Here is a 25,224-nt window from a genome sequence, read left to right as displayed (position 1 = left end):
CGGCCCCGCCCACTCCAGCGCAGGCCCCGCCCCACCGGACCAGCCGGCCCCGCCCACTACCCCCGCCCCCTCCGGCCCCCGCCCCACTGGACCAGCCTGCCCAGCCCCCGCCGCCGGCTCCGCCCCACAGCCCCGCCCACTCCGGCCACGCCCCACTGGGCCAGACGTTCCAGCCCCGCCACCGCCAGCCCCGCCTCCGCAGGCGCCTACCCCAGGCCCGGCCCCGCCCACTCCGGCCCCGGCCCCGCCCCACTGGCCCCACTCCGGTGGCCGCCCCGCCCCGCCGGCCCCGCCCCGCCTCCGCCGCACCCACCCCGGCCCTCTGGACCCGCTTCCGCTGACCCGCCCCGCCCCGCTGCCCCCGCCGGCCCCACCTCCTCCGGGCCGGCCCTAGCCGCTGGCCCCTGGCCCCGCCCCTCCATGCCCGTCCCGCTCCCGGCCCGCCCCTCCCCGCCTGCCTCACCCTTCCCTCGCCAGTGCCGGCCCCGCCCCTCGGCCCCGGTCAGCACCGCCCTCCCCACCCCGCAGGTTCCCGGACCGCCCTCCTCGAGGGCGCGGGCAGTTCCGGCGCGGGGGAACGTCACTTCCGGAGCTGCGGCTCGGCGCACGGCTCTGGCGATCAGCGATCTGACTGGCCCGCGCGGGACGGCGCGCGGCGCCGACGTTGCTTCCCGTCAGCCCCTGCCGGCCGCCCGCGCGCCCGCTCTCGTGCCCGCGCCTGGCCGCCATTCGGGGCGCCGCGCCGAGGCCTTGCGGACCGCGCGGGAGCGGAGCCGGTCTCCGCCGGCCCAGCGCGCCCGGACGCCGCCGCGCTCGCGCCGGTGAGAGCGGTCGGGCGGGCAGGAGCGCGTCGGCCCCGGGAGGGCGTCCTCCGGGGAGGCCCGGCCCGGCCGCGGGCTCTGGGGTCGCGCGGCGCGGCCGCCGGGGGCGGGGTCGGCGCGCGCGGCGCGTCCCGCGGGGTTGGCGGCGGCCGCGGGGCGGGGCCCGCCGGCACCCCGGGGGGTGTGGGCCGCGGCCCCAGAAGCGCCCGCGCGCCCTGGGCGCGGAGGGCAGGCCCCGCCGGCGGCGGCGAGGAGCGCGCGCTGCGGCGCGACGCGACGCGACGCGACGCGGGCGCGGACGGCAGGTGCGGGGCCGGGCGGCGGGGCGCCTGGCGGGCCCGGAGCAGCCGGCAGCCCCGGAGCAGCCGGCAGCCCTGGAGGCGTCAGGGCTCCTCGCGCCGCGGAGCGCTCGGGCGCGGTCTGTCCCGCCTCGCCGCGGCTGCTAAGGCCGGGCGGAGCCCTGGGCCGCCAGGCGCGGCGGGAGTCCCGGAGGCCGGCGGCGGCGGCGGCGGCGAGGCTCGCGACGCGCCCCGAGCGCGGGCTGTGACGGGAGGCAGGGAGGGCTGGCTGTTGGGGGGGTTTCTGTAATCTTCACTTTCTCTCAAAGCCTAAAACTGCTCTTTAAAATGCTTGCTTTATTTATTTATTTTTTAAAGTTTTATTTACTTATGCAAGCACTGGGTACACTCAGAAGCGCGGGAGGGTGAGAGGATTCACCAGAGCCAGAGCGGGGAGCAGAACAGGCAGAAGGACCGAAGTACACTGCTGAGGGCAGCAGGAGAGGTCTCCCCGCCATGTGGGACCCGGCTGGGGATCGAACCGGTGCTGCAGAGGCTGCTGCAGCTTCGCAGCCCAGCGCTCAACCGCTGCGCCACCGGGGAGGCCCTTACTTTATTTTTAAAAAAGATTTATTTATGCATTCAAGAGCTGGGGTACAGGCCAGAGGATTCCCCAGAGAGAGATAGCAGGGAACAGAACAGGCAGACTGACGAAATACACTGCTGAGGGGGCAGCGGGGAGACAGGAGAGGTCTGCCGGCCCATGTGGGAATCTCCCTGGCCGGCTGGGAATCGAACCCGCGCTGCAGAGGCTGCGGACAGCTTCACAGCGCTGCGCTCAACTGCCTGCACCACCAGAGAGGCCCAAAATGCTTACTAACTTTTAAAACGCCCTGGTGTGTGCTGTAGTGCAACGCAGGTGCTTTAAATGTGCTCTGTAAAGGCAGTCGTCAAAAGCTCTATGTAAAATGTGCATTTAAAAGATGCCCGTTGGTGTTGAACTTGCAGGACGTTGGACTTTGGGAAGAGGTGGCGCGCTGTCGCGTGGAGCTGCACTGAAAAATTCCTGGTGGCTGGCCAGACGCTAATGATTAGTTCTTGTGTTTTTTAGAAACAAAAAACATAGTCTGTAGAGGCAAAAAGTAGGATAAGAGAATTTATTATTATTTTGACAGTTTAGAATTACTTTCCTAGGCTCAGGATCTCTGAAATTTAGAAAGAAACTTGCTGGAATTCTGAAGCTGGAAGGAACATGTGCACGTTTAGGACTCAGCTCTGCAGCATGCATGTGGGAGAGCAGGGGTCACCAGAGGTCTTGAGTCAGGCTCTCCTGTTGCTCCCTCTGACCTAGTACGTGTGGTCTCGGACAGGTCATTTCTCTTCCTCAGCATCAGTGTACCTAGGGTGAGATAAAGAGGTGGGACTCCAGCCCTCTGAGGGCCTCCCAGGCCTGGGTAGACTGGCTTCCGGTCACAGCATATCCCGGATCACCTGGGGCGGGGGGGTGGTCTGTAGCGCTGTTTTTGTTGAGCTGACCTCTGTTTTCCAGCCGACATCCATGTGTTGTTTCTCGGACAGCTTTTGTGTCGTCCATAGCTGTTCTTCTTTTGAAGCTGTCTGTGTTCACAAATAACATGTTTTCGAAAACTGCTTCCTTCGTTGCATGATCCCTCATGTGCTGCAGATTCCTCATATGGTTCCTCCTGCCCAGAGCTGGAGACAGGTCTACCGGGGTTCTCTGTGCATTGTGGGCTGTGGGATGCACTTCTGGGACGTCCTGCATGCTGCAGTTGCTACCCAGATCCTGAGTGTTGGATAATGACCATCTGGTTGATTTGGGCCCACTGTACTGGCTTTTCAAGATCTTTCAGTTTGGTCAAGATGCTAGGAAGAGCCCAGATAGACAGTAGGACACCGTTTGGGTTCTTTGTTACATGTTGATTGTAAATGTATGGGCTTGAGATTTTTCAAGTTCAAGCTGTTTTTTTTTTTTTTTTAAGATTTATTTATTTATGCATACTAGAGCTGGGGTACAGGCCAGAGATGCTACCAGAGGTGGTGGTGAGAGTATTCACCAGAGACAGAGGGGAGCAGAACAGGCAGACTGACTGAAATAACACTGCTGAGTAGAGCAGTGGGCGAGCCAGCAGAGGTCTGCTGCGCCATGTGGATAGCTCCCTGGCCTGCTGGGGATGGAACTCGTGCTGCTGAGGCTGCGGATTGCTTCATAGTGTGGTGCTTAATCCCTTGCACCACCAGGGAGGCCCACAAGTTGCGTTTTTAAAGTAGGGTGATCCCCGACTGAGAATACTGGGTAACTCGAGTCTTGTAGTTGTAACATCAATTCCCCAATCTTCATGAAAGAATGTGCGGTCTGAGCAGATACTGAGCACATACAGGGTCTGGGGGTGCAGGGTCACACCTGAATGGGCGGGGGGTCCCTGCTGTACCAGGGGAATGGACCTAACCTAGGAAGCAGTCAGGCCTGAAGGATGGATGCACTTGCCTGGAGGCTGACTGGCCGTGAGAGGGGTGTGAGCTAGCGGGAATACTTCAGTCAGTGGTCTGGAAGTTTGAAGAACTAGGGGACTGTGGGGTCGTTGTGTTGAGAGAGCAGCCTCGTATGGGGTCAGATTACAAGTGTCACACCTACTGCGGTCGGGTTTTTTTTTTATAGAGGCATGTTTTATTTATTTTATTTGTGTGTTTGTTTTGTTTATACAAGCACTGGGTACAGTCAGAAGCATGGGAGGGTGAGAGAATTCACCAGAGCCAGAGCGGGGAGCAGAGCAGGCAGAAGGACCGAAGGACACTGCTGAGGGGAGCAGCGGGCGGCAGGAGAGGTCTGCGCGCCATGTGGGACCCTCCTCCTGTGGCCAGGGAGCAGCCGGGGATCGAACCGGCGCTGTAGAGGCTGCAGGCAGCTTCGCAACCCAGCGCTCAACCGCTGTGCCACCGGGGAGGCCCCTGCGGTCGGGTTTTGTACTGGAGGTGTCAGGGGTCCCTGGAGGAATAGTGGAGTGGGTTGTGCTGGGTTCTTTCTGTTTGTGAGGTGACTTTGTCAGTGTGATGGATGGCTTGGGAGGGGCCGAGGCTCGCAGCAGGGAGGTCAGGGGTCAGAACTCAGGCTGCAAGGCATCAGGAATAGAGAAGGGCTGGATGGACGTGCTGGGATCTGGCTATGTTGTTGTGAGCTGCCATCCAGCTCCTTCCTTGCTAGTTGCTTCCATTGTGCCCAGACCCTGGTGCCTTCTCTTCATGAAATTCACATGGGAGGGAGTGGGGAGCCTGAGCTGTCACTGACACACCCCACCCTTCTGCTTCCTGGTGGTCTGTCACCTGTGTCGCCCCTTCCTGTGCGGTGCTGCTTTGTGACGCCGCTGACCTCGACACTCCCCACCGTCTGTCTTCACAGCACCAGCTTCTGCGTGCTTGTCACAGCAGCTCTGAGTTAGATGGTGGGCGTCGGGGGGTTTGGTCGCACACATGGGAGGTAACTGGTGCAACTCTAAGCTGGGATCACACAAGGGCAGTGTTTGATTAAAGTTCGTGTCCAGGGCCTCCCTGGGGACACAGGTGTCAAAGTCTCAGCACTATCAAGCTACCACCAGCCACTGCGGCCTGATTGTGATCCCTGGCCAAGGAGTGACCCACAAGGCGCAGCAGACCTCACCTGTCTCCCGGCTGCTCCTCTCAGCAGTGGATCTCAATAGATCCACCTGTTCTGCTCCCCACTTTGTCTCTGGTGAGTCCTCTCACCCCCCGCACCTCTGGCCTGCACCCCAGCTCTTGTATGCATAAATAAGTAGAAAATAAATCTTTAAAAAATAAGATAAAGTGCATGTCCAGGCTTGTCAGATTGGACCCCAGTCACTGTGGGAGGGAGGGCGGTGGAGGAGCAGGCAGGGTTCTGCAGGGGCGCACGTGTTGATAGATGGAGTTTTGATTCAGCTGCCTTAATTTTTTCAGGTTCGACGCCTCACCTTTTCCTCCGTGAACTACAGGCTATTTTCTGTGGCTTAGTGGAAACCCCACATAGATTTGTTGCTCTTTGAAGACTGCCGTGAGGCCCCTGGCTGGCCAGCTAGTCTGTCGCCACGAAGCGTTTGGGACCGAGTTTCTGCTACGTTCTGAGGTACTCTCTTGCCGTTATAAAGTGTTGTTCTACCAGCATCAGTCTGTTTAGATTTTAATTGCTTTTGACATCGCTCACTTTTTAATGTGTAGGAGACTATTGTATGGTGAGAACACACTGAAAAGTGCTTAGAGAATGCGATAAAAGCGTCCACTCATCTCGCAACGTGCATGAGTGTCAGAGCGCACATGCCTGACAGGATATGGGGCTTGAGAAGCAGGTTCCATAGCATTATTTTCAGCTTTTTCTTTCTTTTTTTTTTTTTTTTTAAAGATTTTATTTATTTTTATACAAGAACCGGGGTACAGGCCAGAGTCACGGGAGGGTGAGAGGATTCACCAGAGACAGAGTGGGATGCAGAACAGGCAGATGGACCGAAAGCACTGCTGAGGGGAGCAATGGGTGAGACAGGAGAGGTCTGCTGCACCATGTGGATTTCTCCCTGGCTGGCCGGGAATCAAACCGGCGCTGCAGAGGCTGCGGACAGCGTCACAGTGCTGCGCTCAGCTCACTGCGCCGCTGGAGAGGCCCCAGCTTTTTCTTTAAGAGGCACTAATGTGTGTAATGAGACTTGGTATCAAGCAGGCTTTGAGATTGGGCAGAGGAGGTGGTGGTATAAAGAGGAAAAGAGGCAGAGAGGAGGGCAGGGGAGAGGCTGAAGGGGTGGGAGTGGGTGGTGTTGGCCGCTTGGCTCTGAAGAGTGGGGGAGCTGGCCAGCGGGCAGATATAGGCGGGCAGCAAATGACACCAAAGGAGGGGTGACCTCATTGGAGGAGCTGAAGTGGCTGGAACCCACATGGCCCAGGTCCAGAGGAGGGATGACTATATAGCAGCAGCTGTAAAACAGGGGGTTGGTGTAAAATCCCCAAGGGGTGGGAAAAGGTGGGGCATGGTCAGTGAAAAGTGGGGTAAGGAGAGAGAATGGTGGAGCGTTGCAGGAAGAGACCTCAAATGCAGCGTGCTGCTCGGCTGAGCCTGTTGGGAGGTGTGGTTCCGTTGTATCCTGCTTTTCATTTGCTAAGTTTTCAAGAAGCATCTTAAGAAATCCTTTCTGATGAAGCACAGTCTGCCCAGTCACTTCTGTGGAACAGGAGTAGAAAGCCTCTCCCTTCACAGCTGGTGATGTGACTCCTGTATTGCACACATACAGGCTCTTGAGGACCTACTTTGAGTTACTGTTAGTAAAACTTGTTGAGTTAGTATACAGGGAAGGAAGAAGTTGCTTCCTTAGTGGGACTGTACGTAGGTCAAGAGAGGGGTGTAGCTAAGTCAGTGCGACCCTAAAGGAGAACATAAAGGCGCTTTCCGATTTCTTGAGAAGCTGGTAATAGTTTGTTTAAAGTAAATGTAAGAAAGCACGGAAGCAGCGCCTTCTGCCGCCACAGGCAGGATCTGGGTGGGCCACTGTGGGGCAGGCAGCCTCAGCCGTGATGTCATGGGGCTTTAACTCTGAGACACAGACCTTCGAGTTTGAGACGTGACTGTGGTCAACTTATGCTGGGTGCTTGCTGTGCGCTGAAATTCTATATTCATTTTACAACAGAGGAAGTGAAAGCACAGAGAGATTTAGCAGCTTGACAAGAGCAACACCGAGTCATCAGGACGCTCTAGCCTCTCTTCTTCTGCGCGACCATGTGCCCTGATCTGAATGATGGCACAGCCCTGGCTCTTCAGTGCTCGTGCCGTTGGCTGCTGCTGCTCATGGCCAGAGGGTGATCGAGACTCGTCTTTGATTTTCTCTTAATATCTAGTGGTGTTGAACGTTCGACTTTGAGGTGGATAATTAATCTCTTATTTCTAGTTGTTTTCTTGGTGATGTTTCTGAGTTAGATTCTTTTTTTTTTTTTTTTTTAAAGATTTCTTTATTTTTATACAAGAACCGGGGTAGATGTGCGGGAGGGTGAGAGGAGTCACCAGAGAGAGAGTGGGGAGCAGAAAAGGCAGACTGAAATACACTGCTGAGGGGGCCTCCTCGGCGGCGCAGCGGTTGAGCGCTGGGTTGTGAAGCTGCCCGCAGCCTCCGCAGCGCTGGTTCGATCCCCGGCTGTTCCCCGGCCACTGGAGGAGGGTCCCACATGGTGCGCAGACCTCTCCTGCCGCCCGCTGCTCCCCTCAGCAGTGTCCTTCGGTCCTTCTGCCTGCTCTGCTCCCCGCTCTGGCTCTGGTGAATTCTCTCACCCTCCCGCTTCTGACTGTACCCAGTGCTTGTATAAATAAATAAAAAGTAAATAAATCTTAAAAAAAAAATACACTGAGGGGAGCAGCAGGGAGACAGGAGAGATCTGTGTGCCATGTGGGATTCTCGCCTGCTTGCCAGGATCAAACCCACACTGCAGAGGCTGCAGACAACTTCACAATGTGGTACTCAACCGCCTGCGCCACCAGGGAGGCCCGTGTGAGCTAGATTCTTTTTAGAGATTTTCTTCGGGATTAAGTGATTATAATTTTTTTATTCCTTCTTGCCCTGAAAACAATGATCTCAAAGACAGATAATTGCAAAGTAAATCAAAAGGAACTGACCCTATCTGACAAGCATTGGTCTCAGCTGTCACCTTTTTAGCCACAGGCCCCGCAGCCACTGATTCAGTGATAGTAACGAGTATTTTTAGTAATACCATCTTTGAAAACAAGTTATCAAAATGAGTGATGCTACTAATTTTTTTAAATGAATGGTGTCAAGATTCATAAAGGGAACCCTGTGATTATAAGTAAGTCCCTGATCTGCTTTGAGAGGCATTGACTCTGAAGAGGGTATTTGGGCTGTGTCAGCACATTGCGCATTCTCAGTGACGGCTGCTGCCTCACTGTATGTCCGTTAGGTATAGCAGTTGTGGGATTTCCATTTGGCAAAGGGCATATTGCCAAATGACCCAGTGAGCATAAGAGCCCAGAATAGAATGATATACACAGAATCATAGGAGCTAAGTGGGACATGACACATCAGTGAGGAAAAGCTGTTTAATCAGTGTTGTAGAGACAACAGAATTATCTGTTCCCAGTGAAAAAATAAGCTGGGGGCCTCCCCTGGTGGTGCAGTGGTTGAGTGCTGGGCTGCAAAACTGTCCGCAGCCTCTGCAGCGTCGGTTCGATCCTGGCCGGCCGGCGAGGGTCCCACGTGGCATGGCAGACCTCTCCCGTCATGCCCGCTGCTCCCCTCAGCAGTGTATTTCGTCACTCTGCCTGTTCTCCCCGCTCTGTCTCTGATGGATCCTCTCAGCCTCCCACACATCTGGTCTGTACCCCTGTTCTTGTATAAATAAATAAATAAATCTTAAAAAAAAAAAAAAGCTGGGTCTCTACTTCACATTCTGTACCAGATGGGTTTATTTATTTTTTAATAATTTCTTTTTTTTTTTAAAGATTTATTTATTTATTTATACAAGCACTGGGTACAGTCAGAAGCGTGGGAGGGTGAGAGGATTCACCAGAGCCAGAGCAGAGAGCAGAAGAGGCAGAAGGACTGAAGTACACTGCTGAGGGGAGCAGCGGGCGGCAGGAGAGGTCTGCGCGCCATGTGGGACCCTACTCCGGTGGCCGGGAGCAGCCGGGGATCAAGCCGGCGCTGAAGAGGCTGCGGACAGCTTCGCAGCCCAGCGCTCAACCGCTGCGCCACCGGGGAGGCCCCTGTGCCAGATGGGTTTAAAGATACAAATGTAGAAAAAAGAACAAATAAACAAAATCACTGGGGAAAAATATCAAGTAATTAAAACAGTAATGCAGTGGGAAAAGATAATTTAAAACACAGAGTCTTAAGAAAAAGCACTTTTGGGCCTCCCCGGTGGCACAGTGGGTTGAGCGCCGCGTTGTGAAGCTGACCGCAGCTGCTGCAGCACGGGTTTGAATCCCGGCCGGCCAGGGAGATTCCCACATGGAGCAGCAGGCCTACCCTGTCTGGCCCACTGCTCCCCTCAGTAGTGCCCGGTGAATCCTCTCACCCTCCCGTGTGTCTGACCTGTATCCCAGTTCTTATGTAAAAATAAATAAATCTTTATTATTAAAAAAAAAAGAAAAGAAGGGCCTACCCTGGTGGCGCAGGTGCTTGAGCGCTGTGCTGTGAAGCTGTCCTCAGCCTCTTCAGTGCCGGTTTGATCCCGGCCGGCCGGTGAGGGTCCCACATGGTGCAGTAGACCTCTCCTGTCTCCCCGCTGCTTCCCTCAGCAATGTATTTTGTCAGTCTGCCTGTTCTGTTCCACACTCTGTCTCTGGTGAATCCTCTCACCCTCCCGCGAATCTGGCCTGTACCCTGGTTCTTGTATAAATAAGTAAATAGGGCCGCCCCTGGTGGCGCAGTGGTTGAGCGCTGGGTTGCGAGGCTGCCCGCAACCTCTGCAGAGCCAGTTCAATCCCCGGCCACCGGTGAGGGTCCCACAAAAAAAAAAAAAAAAAAAAAAAAAAGGCAAATAAATCTTTAAAAAAAAAAAATGAAAAGCACTTATTTTTATGTAAAGTAGTTGTGTATGGTGACAAAATACCGTAAACCGAAATAAATGATAAACTGGAAAAATATTTTCAGTAAAAGGATTTAATGTCTTCTATGGCCGAGGACCAAGAACAAATAATATTTTTAAAGTGGGCAAAGAAAATGAACTACATAGGGCCTCCCTGGTGGCGCATGGTGTTGAGTCACAGTGCTATGAAGCTCTCCGCAGCCTCTGCAGCACGAGTTCAATCCCTGGCCAGGGACCTGACCCACAGGGAGCAGCAGACCTTTCCTGTCTCCCTGCTGCTCCCCTCAGCAGCTCCTGGCTCTGTGTCTGGTGGATCCTCTCACCCCCTGCACCTTTGATTTGCATCCCAGCTCTTATATGCATAAGTAAATCTTTTTTAAAAGAAAGAAAGAGGGCCTCCCTGGTGGTGCAGGCGGTTGAGCTCCGCACCGTGAAGCTCTCCGCAGCCTCTGTAGCGCCAGTTCAATCCTGGCTGGCCGGTGAGAATCCTACATGGCGCAGGCACAGCAGACCTCTCCTGTCTCGCCCGCTGCTCCCCTCAGCAGTGTTTTTCTTCAGTCTGCCTGTTCTGTCCCGGCTGTCTCCGGTGAATCCTCTCACCCTCCCACACATCTGGCCTGTACCCCGGTTCTTGTATAAAAAATACAAAGTCTTAAAAAAAAAAAAATGAAAGAAAGAAAACAAACTGACATATCCTGGAATAGAAAAATACATGGCTAATCAAGGAAAAATGTTCCACCTCATGTAAACAGTGAGGTCCAGGTTTTCATCTAAGCAGTAGGGATTGGAAGGTCCTGTGTTCATGTACAGTACCACAGCTCTTCGAGTTGGGTAAAATGTTTCCTTCTAATTGCAAATAACTTTTGAACCATCAGCGGTGCACCCAAGGAACTTTGGTACTTGTTTTTATATGTGAAGCTATCCCAGAAAATGCCCTCTAGGTTATCAGAGCTGAAACCTCTACCTGCCCATCCCCTAGACACCCAGAAACTTGGCCTGGTTTTATCTCCAGAGTCACCAAAACCAGCTCCTCTTCCTTTCCTGGAGCCTCAGAAACCTGGCCCTGTTGTCTCTCCTGAGCCAGAGGAGAGAATGAATGCAAGTTTGAGAACAGTATTTTTAGTATCTATATGTGTGGCTATGTCTCTGCACTTGTGTACACACAGAAATTGTCCTCAATGACACGAGTGCAGCGGCTGCCCCGGGCGGTCCTGTTGGAGTATCTTGTTCTGTGTGAGCGATTTGTGTGTAATTCCGAGCGTCTGTTAATTTACCACTAAGAAACCTGGCTTAAAATTTTACAAGTCATTTTTCTCCCATCCAAGTACTAGCCAGGCCCGACCCTGCTTAGCTTCCAGGATCAGACGAGATGGGGCGCGTTCAGGGTGGTGTGACCATAGACCTGGAAGTCATCTTCTGGCAAGTCCCTGCCCGCAGAATGCTCTGTGTGAGTCCCTGGGCTTGTCAGCCTTCCCCCACCCTGGGTTCTCTGCTAGGTGTCTTTGCCTCCCCGGGGGCTCTCCTTGACCTCCTCTCTGTTGATTTTATACTCTTGCTCCCCAAAAAACGTAAGCACAGACTGCAAGACACCCCTTTAAGGCAAGTGCCTGGGACAGCAGGGAGTACGAAGCAGTTCATTTATGAGGTGAATAAAATTTTTTATATTAGAAGGGGTAAAGCATTACAAGATAGGTTTATCTTTTATATGTGTTTTTCATGAAGTACCATTATTTAGCTGTTGATTTTTTTTTTTTTTTTTTGTTTAAAGCCACCTTTTCGTAGTTAGATGTAGTTTAATAAGTACTCTCTGAATGAATTTGAACTCTGAACTCCACATGTAGTAGATGATTCTCGGGTCAGACTTGGGTCGCTGAGAGCCGTGTATCACCCAGGTCATTTCTGTGAGCCTTAGCTTCGTTGTCTCCAGTGAAAGGTCATACTTGAGTCACATGTTTAGGAGGATTAAATGAGGTGAATTGTGGAAAAGTAGTGGAGTCTCTCCTTTTCCTTAAAATCTTCATAAAGACACTATCTAATGCATGTGCCATTCTGGATTATTTAACTATGCAGTTGCAGAATGGATTAAAACAGCATTTTAGTGAAAACTATGCCGAAGGTAATTTATTTCTGCTTTATTGCAGCACTGCTGAAAAAAATTTAGAGCACGTGATCGTGTGTGTTGTTGCTGAAAGAAGAATGGAGGTGTTCCGGGGACTCCGTGACGCGCCGGCTCGGCTAGAGTGTGGCCACTGCGGGTTCAGGGGCGCGGATTATGAGGACGTGCAGATCCACATGGGCACCATCCATCCGGAGTTCTGTGATGAAATGGATGCTGGTGGGTTGGGTAAAATGATATTTTACCAGAAAAGTGCGAAGCTGTTCCATTGCCATAGATGCTTCTTTACCAGCAAGATGTACTCTAATGTGTATTATCACATCACGTCCACACACGCAGCCTCAGAGAAATGGAATGAGAAACCAAAAAACCAGTTAAACAGAGAAACAGATCCTGTGAGGAGCACCCCCCTTTCTGAACAACAGAAAATACCCTCTAATTCAGTAGAGCTGAAACCTGTACCTGCCCTTCCCCCGGACACACAGAAACTTGGCCCAGTTTCATCTCCAGAGTCACCAAAAACAGCTCCTCTTCCTTCTCTGGAGCCTCAGAAACCTGGCCCTGTTGTCTCTCCTGAGCCACTGGCACCTCCTCTTTCTTCTCCTGAGCCTCTAAAACCTGCTCCCGTTTCTTCTCCAGAACTTTCAAAGTCAGTCCCTGTTGTTTCTGAATCTCAGAAACCAGTTTCTGTTCCTTCTCCAGAAGCACAGAAACTTGGTCCTGTGTCTCCTGATCCAATAAAGGCTGCTCTTATTAACCCTAAGCCCCAGAAACACTCCCATTTCCCAGAGGTACTGGGGCCGCCTTCAGCCTCATCTCCAGAGTCACCAGTTGTGGCTGTGTCCCCTGACTCTTGGGGGCCATCCCCATCTGCATCTCCAGAGTCTCGAAAGCCAGCCCGGGCGCTCTCTCCAGAGCCAAGGAAACCGTCCCCATCAGAGTCTCCTGAGCCTTGGAAGCCATTCCCTGCTGCCTCTCCGGAGCCTAGGAGACCAGCCCCGGCTGTGTCCCCGGGTTCTTGGAAGCCAGGGCCGCCTGGGTCCCCCAGGTCTTGGAAATCTAGTCCTTCGGCAGCGTCAGGACCTTGGAAGCCGGCTAAACCTGCTCCCTCGGTGTCTCCTGGGCCTTGGAAACCTATTCCTTCTGTGTCACCGGGACCTTGGAAACCGACACCCTCCCTGTCCCCTGCCTCCTGGAAGTCTTCATCAGTCTCCCCTGGTTCCTGGAAAACCCCCCCCACGTCTCCTGAGTCATGGAAGTCTGGCCCACCAGAACTGCGGAAGACGACACCTACATTGTCACCCGAGCAGTGGAAGGCCGTTCCCCCCGTGTCTCCTGAGCTCCGTAAAGCAGGCCCACCCTTGTCCCCTGAACTTCGAAAACAAGGCTCACCACTGTCCCCGGAGATGCGTAGTCCAGCTGGCTCTCCAGAGCTCAGAAAGCCCTCGGGTTCTCCAGAGATTTGGAAGCTTTCTCCTGATCAGCGGAAGACTTCTCCCACCTCACTTGATTTTCCTGAGTCCCAGAAAAGTTCACGTGGTGGTTCCCCTGACCTCTGGAAGTCTTCCTTTTTTATGGAACCTCAGAAACCTGTCTTCCCCGAGACCCGGAAAACAGGGCCTTCTGGACCTTCTGAGTCCCCTAAAGCAGGCTCTGATATCTGGAAATCTGTCCTTTCCCTTGATACTGAGCCTAGAAGACCTGCACTGTTTCCTGAGCCTCCCAAAACAGCCCCTCCTGCTTCTCCTGAGCCACGAAAACGCACCCTTTTCCCAGAGCCCCGGAAGCATGCTCTCTTCCCTGAACTCCCCAAATCTATGTTTTCAGAATCTCAGAAGGCAGTTGATCTTGGTGATGAACTGCAGACAGAAGCCATAGATGATCAAAAGTGTGATCTTTTGGTCCAGGAGGACATACTAGCTACACCTAAGAAGCTTTTAGAAGACACTTTATTTCATTCCTCAAAGAAGCTTAAGAAAGACAACCAAGAGAACTCAGATGCTGAGCTGAGTAGCAGTGAGTATATGAAAACAGATCTGGATGCAATAGATATGAAGGGTCAAGAGTCAAGTAGTGACCAAGAACAGGTAGATGTGGAGTCTATTGATTTTGGTAAAGAGAGCAAGATGGACATGGCTAGCTCAGAGCACTCCAAAAATGTACTGCAGTTCACGGAAGAAAAAGAGGCTTTTATCTCTGAAGAGGAGATTGCAAAATACATGAAACGTGGAAAAGGAAAGTATTATTGCAAAATTTGCTGCTGTCGTGCAATGAAAAAGGGCGCTGTTCTGCATCACTTAGTAAATAAGCATAATGTCCACAGTCCTTACAAATGCACCATTTGTGGCAAGGCTTTTCTCTTGGAATCTCTCCTCAAAAATCATGTAGCAGCCCATGGGCAAAGTTTACTGAAATGTCCACGTTGTAATTTTGAATCAAATTTCCCAAGAGGTTTTAAGAAACATCTAACTCACTGTCAAAGCCGGCACAATGAGGAGGCAAATAAGAAGCTGATGGAAGCTCCTGAGCCCCCAGTGGAGGAGCAGCAGACCTGACCTTGGAACGAGGCTGCTCTGCAACGGCCCGTCGGAGCCGTTCGTCGAAGGTAGAGTTAGTTGACTAGTCTTGTTGGATCATAGACGATGTGTTTGGATGTGTTTGGTGTCTCAGTAGCTTTACAAAGAAACAGGTTATTTTTTCATGGCCTTTGTTTATGTGACTGTCTCGTAATTCAGTAAATTCAAACTGTTCCACTTGGACACGGTCTCTCATGTTGTGTATTTGAATAGTGTGGAGAATGTGGGCATTCCCTGTAACTAGAGCAAGCGGTGCTCGATTTTAAAGTGTATCTGTCGAGCTAATTTCAGACAATGGAAATTACTAGTTGGAATGTTTTAGAATTAGGCAAGAAACATTTGAAAATTTTTGCTCACATGTATTTTCAGATTATAAAAGTTATTTTAAAGTTTCTTTTTGATATAAAGTTAGTTTGTAAATCTTGAGCTGTTTCTAGATGTTTATTAGCTTTTACGTCATGGCAAATGGGAGTCTCAGGGTTGCTGATTTTCTGCTAAAGGGGAAAATTGAGTAAGTTTTAAAAAAAAATAGTGTGCAGCCTTCTCTAGGAAACTGGAAGAGAGTGTGATTTTAGGTTTTGTCCTTAGATGTTTCCTTTGGAGTCTTCCATTCTGTGTCTTACCCAAGATCTCACCCTTCTCTTGCCCCTGAGCTCACGCCAGTAGATGATCCTCAGTTGCCAGGTGTTTTAGAGCTTGTACCTCCTGCTCCTGGGCCTTCCACATGCCACCCGTTGGGATGTCAGGCCAGGGCATGAGTAGGAACTGAACGTCTTCCAGATTCACAGTAGGAAACTTTATATAGACACTTGCTTAAAAATACATCGATTTTATGTTTTCACAGCTGTTACTGTAAATATCTTGTGCCTGTCAATGGGCTACTTTAAACTGTTTTGTCAAATGTGTATTGATCAAATTAAAAACAAAGGTTGTCACGTCAGCAGCATCTTTTTGTGTTCTTCCCTCTTGTGGAATCTCCATTGCACAACACAAAATTCAGGAATTTTCCTGTTTCCTCCTTGCATCACATTAATTTTCCTGTCCGGAGCGGCATTTTCTAAGTTGTGTTTTCTCAGGAGTCTCGTAGCTGGGTAAGGCAGGGAACGCACCAGGGGAGTCTCCTCAGCCTGGCCCTGGTGCTGTCCATCCCGGCTGCTTGTGGGGGCAGCGCGTCATCTGCTGCCACAAGGATACTGATGTGTGGCTAGTGCGGGCGCTGGGTTTCATTAAGTTGTCCTTGACGTTGAGCAAGGGGTGCTTTTTCCCACGACACCCTAACGTGCCAATCTGGAGGACTTAGTGTGATGACGGTGCTGGATACGCTCCAGAGGCAAGTCTGTTGTCCAAGCATGCCCGTTGGGGCCCTGTGAGTCAGTCCCCACCAGTTGCGGCTGTCAGGTTATACGGGCATCTTGGGCCGAGCTCCCAGTGCTAGAGGTTACCCTCAGGCTGGATGCCAACCAGCAGGGCAGGCCCCGTCTTGGACCTGTGGCTGTCTGTTTCATCCACACTGGCTTAAAGTCATGAGAATTACAGAAAGAGGCCTGCAGCGCCCAGGAGCCCCTGGAAGCCTGCACTCAAAGCAGCTGTGCTGCACGCAGTGGTCTCTACTCCTTAGCATTCCGTGCTGTTGGCTGCAGCCTTCAGAATTCTGCCCAGGACCAACACCAGGATCTTCACATCGGTGCAACTGGATCCCAAGTGCTGATGTCTCTTACCCAGTTGTCACAGAGGACTCCAGCGGTGATGATACGTCAGTGGGCTGATGTGGTGCAGAGGTTTTACCCCTATTTGGTCAAAATATCATGTTTGCAGCTCACCTCACTGTGGGTTCCCGTTTTTCTCCCTTTAGAAACAACTTTTTTAAACCTTGAGAACTTTGATGCTGTCCAACAGCATCCTGCTTTAATCATTATGGCCTCTACATTTAATGTTTCTTTTTTTCCTGTTATTATAACTTTCTATTGAACGCAGCCCAACAATCTTCTGCAGTATGAAGGGGAATAGAAAAATAATGTCCCAGTTTGTGAGCCCCTCCTGCTTTAGTGAAAATGATTATGAAGATTTAAGGTCCAACACCGATTCTCACTCATCGACTGTCGTCTCGTGGGGGCATGAAAGAGCAGGACACTAGTAACTTGCACATAAGGGACAGTCAGGAGGTGGCTGCACACACAAAGGGAGGGCTCAGAAGTGACAACATGGACACCTCAGGCTGACCTTCAGCACAGAGAGCACTAGGACAAGAAAATGACAAGAGCAGCGATGCTGACAAAAAGTCCCAGCAGAACCTGGGGAAGGGGACGAGTGTGGTTTCGCGAGTCACACATTGTGAGATGTCAGTGTCCAGTACTCAACAACCATCCCCCACCCAAGAGAGAAAAGCAAGGCATGTGGCGCAAAAGGAAAAGTGTGAGCCCTTCAGAGGGAAAATTTAACCAAATCTCCCTGAGAGAAGCTAAACAGAGACACTAGACTACTGAGGGTCTGTGAGATGAGTCAGAACAGGTCTTACCTCAGCTTTACCTTCAGGATTTAGAGTTGGGACAAGGGAGAGTTGATAGATGAAGTAGCTGATAACTTTACCAGGTAAATACTTTTACTCAGTAATAGCAGAAATTGAGAATGCAAACAGCAGCTGCATGGAAAACCCCACGTAGAGGAGAGGAGCTTGCACGTCCGGGAAGGGAAGAGAGGAGAGGGCTCCAAAGGAGTGTGAGAAGGGGCTGGTGTCCCTGCCCAGTGCCGTGGTGGGTAGGGCACCGGCCCGTGTGGAGTCAGGAAGGGAGCAGAGAGGTAACTGCACCAATTTCTTAGCTTGAGTTAGCCGGTTCTGAGATACATGTAACACCGTGTAAGGGTAGATAGTATAAGCAGTTTGGGAATTACTAAATGAACTCCCGTTGACTGGGTCAGGAAACCTTGATCTTGGCTTAATTGTACCATGATCTTCCTTCCTGAGTGCGCACCAACGTGGGACTTCCATTATAGTTATTTCCCCAGTTCTTCATCACGGTATCACCAAGTACGTATTATTAAAGTATAACTTTTGTCTGTTATTTAAAGTTTAAATCATGATGTTCATTTTTTTGGCAACATGCTCATTATTGCATGTAGCAAGAGCCTAATTATTTTCGCTGCTGTATAATGTTCCACTAGGTGCAAAGTAATGTTTCCATTTTCTTCTACATACACAGTACATTACTGCATTAAAATTTTCTACCCCTGCTGGAATAACACTATCCCTAGAATTTTATATTCTGATTTCTTCATGTAACAGTGTAACAGGCTTTATAATAGATAACTATTATAAACTATTATAACTGTTTTGAAACAGGTCATGGAAATGTGTATGTTTCCAAATTTATTTTGAAATAAATTATAAGATCTGACCTCGCTTCACTGGTAAATGCCTTCGCTTGCGCGTCTAAGCAAAATCATCTCCTAAACAGCCGCAGCGTCATCCCCCCAGAGTGAATCTCTTCATATCCTTGTCCAAGCCATGCTCAGGTTTCCTCGTTCCACCCTCAAAAGTTTTAAAAACAGGATTTATTTGAAAATAAGTTAAGCCAAGGGATCTGTGGTTGTCCAACTGGAGGAGGAGAGCCCGGACCCAGGAGGCCTCTTAGTTCAGTGCAGCGAAGGAACCAGGGAGTGTTGGACTTTGCTTCTAGTCTGGCATCACCCGCACTGGCCCTGGCACACAGTAGGTCCTCAGAAAACATCCGGGGAAATATGTAAGTGTGGAAAGCCCTGGCCTGGCCCTGGTGCCCAGCAGGTCAGGAATTGTGGGGTCTGAATCTCCCCTGTGCTCTGGATGTCACCCGGGCTGCAGCACACGGGGGTCCTCAGGAAGAACGAGTCCTGGGGTGGCCGGGTGCACGGTGACCATCCACAGCACCAGCCCTGGGGGCCTCCAAGTCAGAAACCAAGCGCTCCGGTTCTTTCCTGCGCCCGGCCATTGGCACACAGTAGGTCCTCATGAAGCCCCCCGCAGCTGAATGCAAGTTCCCCCAGCATCCACCCTAGTCACCGAGGGTGAGGGACAATGCACAGTTCTTTCCAACCAGGCCGCAGACACCATGTAGACACCATCTAGGTCTCCGCGCACGCTGGGTCCCCCAGAAATGCTGCGCTGGGCTATTGAGCTGGACGCGCCTAGGCCGGAGCCCAGGGTCACAACCACGCGGTCCAGCTCCTCCCTCTCGCCCAGTTTCCCGCCCCTGGCTGCGCACACAGTGGGTGCTCAGGAGACGCCAGCGGGGTGGCTGAACGGGTGAAACGAGACCCCAGTTTCCAGGGGCGGATTTCACTGAGGCGAGAGCCGGGCCTCCCCCGCGGGACGCCGGCGCCCCTCCCGGGGCGGCAAGCGGCTTCTCTTCCCTGGGGCCCCTCACCAGCTTCCGCGCGAAGCTCCTTCTGGGGGTTTCCTCCGTGGGCACCCGCGGGTCTGCGCCGGTCTCCCCGGGGGACACGCGGGGACACAGCCGTCACGCGGCGGCCACGGGCGCCCTTTCTCCCCCCGGCCTGTCACCGCCCGCGGGGCCGCGGACCCTCCGGGCCCCCTGACCGGCGCCGCGGGCTCCTGCACCTCCGCCCCGGTGCTGGGCCGGGCCGCGCGCCTGCCCCCCGCCCCTGAGCCCGCGGGGAGGCCCCGGCGGAGCCGCCCCGGACCGTGCGCGCCGCCCGAGGCCGGCGTCAGAGGGGTCCCGGCACCCCCAGCCCAGCGCAGCGGGCGCCGGCGGAGCGCGGGGCGCGGGGGCGCGGGGGGCGGCCCTGTCCCCAGAGGCGCGGGGGGCCGCGCAGGCGGAGCCACCGGGGAGGGCTCGAGGCCACCGCCCGGCAGGAGGCCGGACCGGGCAACCCCTGCGCCCCCGGCCCCGGCCCCCGGCGGGCGCGGACACCCGCTCCCCAATCCCGGCCGACGGGGAAGGGGCTCCCCAGGCCCGGGCCACTGGGTCGCGTCCCGCGTCCTCGCGGGGCTCGTGCTGGCGCGCGCCGACCCCCGCCTCGGCCGCGGGATCCCCAGAGCCGCGCATGGGGCGGAGCCCGAGGGCGCCCCTGGCGGCCGCGTAGCGAAGGGAGCGGATTGGGCGGCGGCGCCCGGCGCGCGGTTCCGGGGGACGGGGGGACGGGAGGGGACGGGGGCGCGGGGGGGGGCGCTGTGCGCGGGTCTAGGGGCGGGGCTGCGGCTGCGCGGGCCGCCCGTCTCCCGCGGGTCCGCGCCTCCTCCCGCCGCCCGCCGGGACCGCCGCAGCCCGGGGCGCCCGCCCGCCCGCGGTGCCAGGCCCGGTCCAGATGCTGGTGTCCAGACACGGCGCCCCGCGGACGGCGCCCCCACCTTGTGCTCTCCCCGAATGCGCGAGAACCCCTGAGTCAGCAGGTTCTTGCCTCGCGTCATTCTGTCTCCCCATCTTCAGGGCTGTGATGTCACACACCCCCGCTTCCTGCCCCCCCTCTGCGCGGGCCTCCCCCCCACGACTCTCCGGGCTGCGACCCCCCCTTCTCCCCCCGCCCCCGCCGACCCGCCCCTTGGCGGCCCCCCCGCCCGCCATTATCCCGCCTCGGCCGCACCTCCCCTCCGCGCCACCAGGCGGCGCGCGCCGCTGCTCCGCCTCTGGTTTCTCCCGTGAGCCTCTCGTTCCTCGGCCTCATCCGCCCTCCCCTGCGTGTTGACGTCACGGCACGGCACTGCGCGCTGACGCAGGAGCGGTGGCGTAGACGGGAAACCGGGAGCGCCCGCCCCGGCGGAGTGGGCCGCGGGCTGAGGAAGGAGAAGCCCCGGGGGCAGCGCGCAGGAGTGAGGGGAGCGCGCGCCGCCTGGTGGCGAGGCGGGGAAGTGCGGCCTCGCGGGGAATCCTGAGGAGGCGCCCGGGCGGGCGGGGCCGGGGCGGGCGGCGCGGGACGCTCCTTCTCTCACTGTGGGGGGTGCAGCAGGTTTGGGGGGCCCTCTGTGGCCGCAGGTCAGTGTTCCCCAGAGTGTTTTTTAAAATTAATTATTTAATTAATTTATTTCTACAAGCACTGGGCACAGTCAGAAGCGCGGGAGGGTGAGAGATTTCCCCAGAGCCAGAGCGGGGAGCAGAGCAGGCAGAAGGACCGAAGGACACTGCTGAGGGGAGCCGCGGGCGGCAGGAGAGGTCTGCGCGCCATGTGGGACCCTCCTCCGGTGGCCGGGGAGCAGCCGGGGATCGAACCGGCGCTGCAGAGGCTGCGGCAGCTTCGCAGCCGGGTGCCCAACCGCTGCGCCGCCGGCGAGGCCTCCCCAGCGTGTTTAATGCACGAGGACGCGACCTGCTGTTTCCACGGTTGCGGAATGTCAGGGTCGCAGCATTTTCAGAGACGTGGGCGCTTCGCCTCCGTTTCTGTCTGATTTTCTAAACTTCAGCCGCAACGGGACGGGCGGGGGCGCCCTGGTGAGCACCCAGGACCTTCCTCTCACCCCCCTCCCCTGCAGTCCCGCCCCTCCTGTGCACCTGCAGCCCCTCCCCTACATCTGCAGCCCCTCCCCTGCACCTGCAGCCCCGCCCCACCCCTGCTCCTGCAGCCCCTCCCCTGCTCCTGCAGCCCCTCCCCTGCTCCTGCAGCCCCTCCCCTGCTCCTGCAGCCCCTCCCCTGCTCCTGCAGCCCTGCCCCTTCTCCTGCAGCCCCTCCCCTGCTCCTGCAGCTCCTCCCCTGCACCTGCAGCCCCTCCCCTGCTCCTGCAGCCACGCCCCACCCCAACACTGGCTTCTGTTTCCCCAGTGGCCGGGCTCACCTTGGCACTTGCTTCCCCAGACTTGGGGTGGAGTTCTTGCCTGCGGGAACCCGGTTTCTTCAGGAACCACCCCAGAGAGAGTGGAGGGTGAGGACATCTCCCTGCCCGTGGCTGACTGCAGAGCGGTGAGTGAGGGGACCCAGGGCTGGCGGCTGGCTGTGGAGAGCTCTGCTTGGGTCATTTTGGGTCCTGGAGGAACATGGGGGTCAGGACATTCCTGAGTGTGACCCTGTGGGTGTCCAGCGCCCCTGAATGAAGGCACATCCCCCGTGTTTGCTCCCGGCTCCTCCCTGCTGCACTGATCAACCCCCGGATGGGTTTTCTGGGCTCTCTGTTCTGTTCCATTGATGTGTGTTTTATTTCTGTGGACTTAGGATATAATTTGGGGAATGTACTGTAAACTTTTCCGGGGCTGACACCCCCCCCCCACGCCAGGTCCAGCAGGCAGGAGGGCAGAGTCGAGTCCCAGTCTCCCAGAGTGCAGGTTCTGATCCAGTGGGTTGCATGGTGCCTTGGGCTCTGCATTTCTCATGGGGCCTGAGATGCTGCCTGTGCTGGGCCTGGGCCCACGCATGGGGGCCGAGGCGTCACTACCTGTCGTGCAGGTGATGTGGCCATTCAGAGCCTTGAAGGGGGTTTGACCCTGGAAACTGCCTCATGAGGCGACTTTACAATAACCCTTGAATAGAATCCAGACTTTCCTGAGCCTTGAGTGACCAGGAGCCACACAGCCTGCCATACTCTGGCTACAAGTCTTTGGTTTTCTAAAATGGGTTATTATTAACCGATTCAGTGTCAGTGCATTGAAAGCAGTGGCCCTCTCTGCATCACTGAAGGACTGACCCGAGAAACCCCACAGCAGTGACAGCTGGGCGCTGTCACCAGTGGGGTGGAAAGTTTCTTCATGGGGAGTATGTGAGACACTGAAGGGCCCTTTTCCAAGCTCTTGAGATCTTTTCTCTATAGATGGTGCTAAGAGGATTCCTCCTATTTCAGGGATTGTGTAAACCACAGTGACTCATGTGGGAACTGGACATTTTGGAGATAATTCATTTTATCTTTTTTATTTTTAAAGCTTTTGTTTATTTTTTTAATAGAAGAACTGGGGTGCAGACCAGAGGTGTGGGAGGGTGAGAGGGTTCACCCGAGACACAGTAGGGAGTAGAACAGGCAGATCTACCGAGATACACTGCTGAGGGGAGCATCAGGCGAGACAGGAGAGGTCTGCTGCGCCATGTGGGTAGCTCCCCAGCCAGGCTTGAACTCAGACCATTGTGGTGACAGCACTGAGATTTAACCCCTAGGCCACTGGGGAGGAGGAGGCTGCACTTTGCCTTTTAATGTGTTAAACTGATGTTGCCTCCTTCCTTGCCAATCCCTCTGTTATGCTCGCTTTGGAGAGAAGTTGAATTTCTCTGGAAAGGAGAAAAGAATCGACATTTATTGAGAACCTGCTGTAGCGACAAGTTCATCGCTTTAGTTATGTCATCTCCATTAATGACGCTATAGAGATATTATTCCTACCCTGTAGTTGTGGACCCTGAGGTCCAAAAGGGATCCGTGACTTCTCTGAGATCAAAAAATAAGCACAAGGGCCAGATATATTTGGACTCCCAAATCTTTGTATTTTGTACTGAATCGGAGGTTTTACAATGAGGGTAAATTGTAACCCTCTTGGAGGCCAGGGAGAGGGAAGGCGGGTTGGCGCCCCCACCCATCCTCAGAACAGGTCCTCGGGTGCTGGGCGTCCTCCTCCATAAGGAAGGAGCTTTGGCCTAAAACAAGACAGAACAAAACTTTCACGTTGCATTGCCCCACGTGAAAATGCTGACATAAATATTGAACGTAATGACTTCATAGTTTTAGAATGGCTCTCATCCCAAACGTGATTGCTACTTGCAAGAGACTGCAGTTAAAAGTAGCCTTTTTCTAATGATTCCCACACAGCAGGCTTAATTGCTGCACCTACCAGAGAAAATTCCTGGAGATCTAGAACAACTGGTGAGGAGGGGATGCGTCGGCAGTGTCTGCAACATTGTTCAGGATGAGACCCCCTTTAGGAGCATTTATTTATTTATATTGTCTTAGGGTCTTCCCTTTCCTTAAAGACCGTCTCTTTTTTTCTTCCTTTCCTTTTGTTTTTTCTTTTAAAAAAGATTTATTTATTTATTTGTTTGTTTGTTTATACAAGAACTGGGGTATAGGCCAGATGCACGGAGAAGACAGGCCTCTGAGGAGAAAAATATGAGGAGAAATACTCCAGTAAGTAGTGTTGAGGGGAAGTATCTGAGGAGAAATGACACCCTTGGAATCAGATTCTGATGGGAAGACAGGCCTAGTGGAGAAAAATATGAGGAGAAATACTGCAGTAAGGAGGGTTGAGGAGAAATGTCTGTGGAGAAATGACACCCTTGGAATCAGATTCTGACGAGAAGACAGGCCTAGTGAGAAAAATCTGAGGAGAAATACTGCAGTAAGGAGGGTTGAGGAGAAATATCTGAGGAGAAATGACACGTTGGGAAGCAGGTTCTGAGGAGAAGATAGGCCTCTGAGGAGAAAAATCTGAGGAGAAATACTGCAGTAAGGAGTGTTGCGGAGAAATATCTGAGGAGAAATGACACTTTGGGAAGCAGATTCTGTGGAGAAGACAGGCCTCTGAGGAGAAAAATCTGAGGAGAAATACTGCAGTAATTCTTGTTGAGGAGGAATATCTGAGGAGAAATGACCCCCTGGGATGCACATTATGAGGAGAAGACAGGCCTCTGAGGAGAAAAATCTGAGGAGAAATACTGTAGTAAGGACTGTTGAGGAGTAATATCTGAGGAGAAATGACAGGTTGGGAAGCACAAACTGAGGAGAAGACATGCCTCTGAGGAGAAAAAAGTGAGGAGAAATACTGCAGTAAGGAGTGTTGAGGAGAAATATCTGAGGAGACATGACACTTTGGGAAGCAGGTTTTGAGGAGAAAAATCTGAGGAGAAATACTGCAGTAAGGAGTGTTGAGGAGAAATATCTGAGGAGACATAACCCCCTGGGAAACAGATTCTGAGAAGACAGGCCTCTGAAGAGAAAAATCTGAGGAGAAATACTGCAGTAAGGAGTGTTGAGGAGAAATATCTGAGGAGACATAACCCCCTGGGAAGCAGATTCTGAGGAGAAGACAGGCCTCTGAGGAGAAAAATCTGAGGAGAAATACTGCAGTAAGGAGTGTTGAGGAGAAATATCTGAGGAGAAATGACCCCCTGGGAAGCAGATTCTGAGGAGAAGACAGGCCTCTGAGGAGAAAAAAGTGAGGAGAAATACTGCAGTAAGGAGTGTTGAGGAGAAATATCTGAGGAGAAATGACCCCCTGGGATGCACATTATGAGGAGAAGACAGGCCTCTGAGGAGAAAATCTGAGGAGAAATACTGTAGTAAGGACTGTTGAGGAGTAATATCTGAGGAGAAATGACAGGTTGGGAAGCACAAACTGAGGAGAAGACATGCCTCTGAGGAGAAAAAAGTGAGGAGAAATACTGCAGTACGGAGTGTTGAGGAGAAATATCTGAGGAGACATGACACATTGGGAAGCAGGTTTTGAGGAGAAAAATCTGAGGAGAAATACTGCAGTAAGGAGTGTTGAGGAGAAATATCTGAGGAGACATAACCCCCTGGGAAGCAGATTCTGAGGAGAAGACAGGCCTCTGAAGAGAAAAATCTGAGGAGAAATACTGCAGTAAGGAGTGTTGAGGAGAAATATCTGAGGAGACATAACCTCCTGGGAAGCAGATTCTGAGGAGATGACAGGCCTCTGAGGAGAAAAATCTGAGGAGAAATACTGCAGTAAGGAGTGTTGAGGAGAAATATCTGAGGAGAAATGACCCCCTGGGAAGCAGTTTCTGAGGAGAAGACAGGCCTCTGAGGAGAAAAAAGTGAGGAGAAATACTGCAGTAAGGAGTGTTGAGGAGAAATATCTGAGGAGAAATGACACGTTGGGAAGCAGATTCCTAGGAGAAGACAGGCCTCTGAGGAGAAAAATCTGAGGAGAAATACTGCAGTAAGGAGTGTTGAGGAGAAATATCTGAGGAGAAATGACCCCCTGGGAAGCAGATTC

The 25,224-nt window shown here is 53.5% G+C and overlaps 1 protein-coding gene across 5 annotated transcripts; it reads left to right on the top strand.

The window, feature by feature from the left end:
* Positions 1-781: 781 nt before the first annotated feature.
* On the top strand, positions 782-18,250 carry CHAMP1 (chromosome alignment maintaining phosphoprotein 1). 5 transcript variants are annotated; one of them, XM_054701479.1, is made up of 6 exons: positions 806-821; positions 4,657-4,844; positions 5,069-5,234; positions 6,778-7,009; positions 11,008-11,129; positions 11,824-18,250. In XM_054701479.1, exon 6 carries the CDS (start codon positions 11,879-11,881, stop codon positions 14,351-14,353), a length of 2,475 nt encoding a protein of 824 aa, XP_054557454.1. In that variant the 5' UTR covers positions 806-821; positions 4,657-4,844; positions 5,069-5,234; positions 6,778-7,009; positions 11,008-11,129; positions 11,824-11,878; the 3' UTR covers positions 14,354-18,250. The 5 variants fall into 5 exon arrangements, with proteins under 5 accessions (XP_054557455.1, XP_054557454.1, XP_054557456.1 ...); XM_054701480.1 differs by lacking the exon at positions 4,657-4,844 and having other exon boundaries at positions 782-821; XM_054701481.1 differs by lacking the exon at positions 806-821 and having other exon boundaries at positions 4,055-4,844; positions 6,778-6,946.
* Positions 18,251-25,224: the final 6,974 nt, after the last annotated feature.

The sequence above is a fragment of the Talpa occidentalis genome, unplaced genomic scaffold (genome assembly GCF_014898055.3).
Source record: "Talpa occidentalis isolate TD23 unplaced genomic scaffold, MPIMG_talOcc4v2.1 talOcc4.5, whole genome shotgun sequence".
Lineage (NCBI taxonomy): Eukaryota > Metazoa > Chordata > Mammalia > Eulipotyphla > Talpidae > Talpa > Talpa occidentalis.
The sequence above is the reverse complement of the archived record's forward strand: the minus strand, read 5'-3'. Positions and strand labels throughout refer to the sequence as shown.